We start from the raw sequence: 3,626 nt of genomic DNA on the forward strand, positions 1-3,626 counted from the left end.
ATCACAGCTGCAACTATGTTTGTTGGCATGACGTTTCCGTTCTTCGGTGGGCTTTTGGCGTTCTTTGGTGGATTTGCGTTTGCTCCAACCACATACTTTGTAAGCTTTCGATTTCTAAACGCTTGGATGAATTATTTCTAAACGCTTGAATGAATGATTATTCATAAAAAAAAATCTTTAAAACCTTGAGAAATTATTAGGCTAATCAACTTAATCTTTTTTTTTTCCAGATCCCTTGCGTCATTTGGTTAGCAATCTACAAACCCAAGAAATACAGCTTGTCTTGGTGTGCAAACTGGGTAATTAACAATTATCATTTATTTATTTTTCTAGCGTTTTCGATTTGCGGTTGCGTTTTGTGAAACTGTGTTTATTTGTTTGCTGTTTATCTCAGGTGTGTATCATGTTCGGTCTTTGCTTAATGATTCTATCGCCGATCGGAGGGCTAAGAACAATCGTTATTCAAGCAAAGGATTACAAGTTTTACTCGTAAATTTGCTATTATTATATATGTCATATGATTAATTTAAGAAACATATTTTTATATATGTGTGTGAAGGAGTTTTTTTAAAAGATCAACACGAGACATAGAAGAACCAATGGTCTTGTCTGATTCTAAAATGTAGTTTCTAGCTTTTGTATTTTTGTGTGTTTACATTATATATAAAAAAATCAGGTTTCAAATTGTTTGGTTTTATGGAGTTTGATTCTTTGTGTTCTCAAGAAAAGAAAAGGATAGATATATCTTTCTCTTTTGACAAAATATATATATATATATGTTGAGCATAATTTTAATCATATAAATTATAATAGATAAATTCTATTATAATTGTGATATGTTCTATAAATAATAGAGAATTATGTATTTTCTAGAACATTGAGTTAATACCGACCGTAACGGTAAACATTGAATCACTACCAGCTGTAACGGTAAGCATCAAGCCAATATGGGCTGTAACGGCAAACATCGAGCCAAAACGAGCCGTAATGGAAACCGTCAAGCCGATACGGGCCGACACAACAATTAACGAGCCAATACGGGCTGTAACAACAAACAACGAGTCAATACGGGCTGTAATTGGACTTTGTGACCGATTCTGATTTGCTACGACGTTATCAAGAAAATATTTGACTCAATCTCATGTAGAGAATATTCGAAACGACCTTATCTCATCTAGAGGCGGTTACTCAAACCCAAATCCCATGAAGATTATGGTAAAGAGACTTCTCTATAAAAAGGGAGCGATATCGACACAATACGGGGCGAAATCGAGAGCAAAACAAGAGATCTAAAACACAGCCACATGACTCAATTCCAAAGCATTGCTAGGGTTCCTAAATTAACTCGTTGTGCCTTAAACTCTTGTATTTGAGCTCGATACTTTGATCAATAAAAACGACTATTCAACAACTATTTCTTGTTTCCGTAGACTTTAAACGAATCGATTAATTTTGCCCAAAAAAATGGCGCTAGAAGGAGGGGCTAGAGTAAAATACGTGAGATGACAGGAAACGGAAGTGATACAGATAACATCGATGCGAATGTCGCTGCTCAGCTTGAAACCCTGACTACTAAGCTGAACGAAACAGTGCAGAAGCTGACACGGATCGAGGCAGATAACGCTAGGCTACGAGAGGAGAACGCCTCGCTGGTGACAGCAGGGAGAGTTTTTACCGAAGCAAGCACTAGATTTCGCGGCGTGCAAGTGAATCAGATGCAAGACCTTAACTCAACGCCTAGAACCAATAATCGAACACCCACAACGGAAGACAGACGACTAGAAACTCCTCGTTAGGAAGAGAACGACGGAGGAAACTCTGATACAAGGCAAGCACATGAAAGCCTAGTTCGAGAAGAAATTTTGGCTCAACAAGGAGTTGTTAACACACCGCGCATGACAGAAATCGAGCATGGACAATTCGCCCACTTGGAAGCAATGTTCAACAAACGATTTGGAGAGATGGAAGCTATGATTGAACGACTATCAGGTGTAGCTCAGCCAATTCGGAAGAGCAAATTATACTCGTATGCTGACACACCATTCTCTGATGAAATCGCACTCACTGAGATACCGAGAAAATTTGTGCTACCAACAATGAAGATGTTTTATGGAACATCCGACCCGGATAACCACATAGCGCAATACAAACAAGGAATGTTCACGACGGCCATCCAAAGAGAATATCAAGAAGCTACCATGTGCAAAGGATTTGGCTCAAGCCTTACGGGGGTTGCGCTTTAGTGGTTTATCAACTTGCCAAACGGCTCAATAAATTCGTTTGCATCATTCACGGATCTTTTTGTTGAACAATTCGCAAGCAGCAAGAACCTCGAAAAGACAGCAGATGATCTGTATGAGGTGCGACAAAAGAGAGATGAGTCATTACGTGCCTACGTGGGACGATTCAACAAGGAGAAGGTGTCAATACCAAGTTGCAACATGTCTACTGCCATATCGGCATTCATAAGAGGTTTACTTCGTGATGGTGACTTGTACAAAGAACTTACCAAGTATCAGTGCAGAACCATGGAAGATGTGCTCTCGCGGGCATGGGCACAAATAAAATGGGAAGAAAATACATCGTAGCGATATCGACATTCGTCACATTTTGACTCTCGCGTAGTGAGAAACGAAAAATCAACACGAGATGATAAACAAATACACTAAGCGTCATAAGTAATGGTGAGGAACCTTGTCAAACTTTAAACAAAACTGAAAGTGAGGAGCGCAAATTGTCAAAATAACAAAGACATCAACGACGTCTCGATTTGGTTAGGCTTGGTGGTATGAGGTTATTGAAATGTTTTATAAGTTATTATTCATTTTCGTTTTTAGTTCTAGTTTTACTTCTTTTAACATTGATAGATTTTTGATATAAAATAACTAAGTTTTTAGTAACTCATTACCCATTATGAGAGTATACTTTGTTAACTTGGTAGCCATGTGCTGATGACAAAAATCAGTAGAAAAATTTTATGGATGAACCAATGCTAGATAATCGACAAACTTGAAAATTTTATGGATGCTTACCCATCGAGGAAGCAATTTTTCAATATGATAGTCACTGCTAACCAGTTGCGGAAGCAGGCGCGAGCAAATTATGTGACGAATCACTGGATGCAAAACCTTGACAATGAAACACTCGTTAACAAGAATCTTATGGTGAGACACTTTATGCACAAATCTTCAAGATGCTATCTACTAAAACTTAGAACTCATGTCATGAACATGGGCAATAAATCTTGTTGCAAGACAATAAAATCATGTCATTCGATGTGAAGCTTGTCACGATACAAGATAAACATGACTTACAACACAGGACATGGTCCTAAAGTTGTTCATATAGTAGTGAGGCCATTGATACACGAATACGTGAACAATAGGCTCTCTGCATAAAATAGGGAATCACCTGAAACGCGAAACATTCGCTACAACTGCCTATTAGCGAGACGTCGCTATAGGAACGTAACAAATCTGGAATCCACCTGATGGTCGGGTCCAAGCTTAGCAAACTTGATAACAAAACACTTGCTAACAATAAATGAGCTACGAAACGCTTTAATTGGGTCACGAACCCGGATTATGTCACGAGCATAAATGATTTGGCTATGACAAAATCGCCAA

At 38.3% G+C, this 3,626-nt stretch overlaps 1 protein-coding gene across 1 annotated transcript; it reads left to right on the forward strand.

Annotated features, from left to right (window-relative positions):
* LOC104724444 (lysine histidine transporter 1-like) lies at positions 7-697 on the forward strand. Its single transcript, XM_010442934.1, has 3 exons — positions 7-99; positions 231-299; positions 395-697. The coding sequence occupies exons 1-3, from the start codon at positions 16-18 to the stop codon at positions 491-493; spliced, it is 252 nt and encodes an 83-aa protein (XP_010441236.1). The 5' UTR covers positions 7-15; the 3' UTR covers positions 494-697.

This window comes from Camelina sativa, chromosome 11 (genome assembly GCF_000633955.1).
Source record: "Camelina sativa cultivar DH55 chromosome 11, Cs, whole genome shotgun sequence".
NCBI classification, from domain to species: Eukaryota; Viridiplantae; Streptophyta; class Magnoliopsida; order Brassicales; family Brassicaceae; genus Camelina; species Camelina sativa.

Excerpts from the sequence above, each read along its gene's own strand:
- LOC104724444 (XM_010442934.1), top strand. The coding sequence starts at position 16 with ATGTTTGTTGGCATGACGTTTCCGTTCTTCGGTGGGCTTTTGGCGTTC. Across the intron at positions 100-230 it reads TTGCTCCAACCACATACTTT|ATCCCTTGCGTCATTTGGTT; the intron begins GTAAGCTTTCGA and ends TTTTTTTTCCAG. Across the intron at positions 300-394 it reads TGTCTTGGTGTGCAAACTGG|GTGTGTATCATGTTCGGTCT; the intron begins GTAATTAACAAT and ends TGTTTATCTCAG.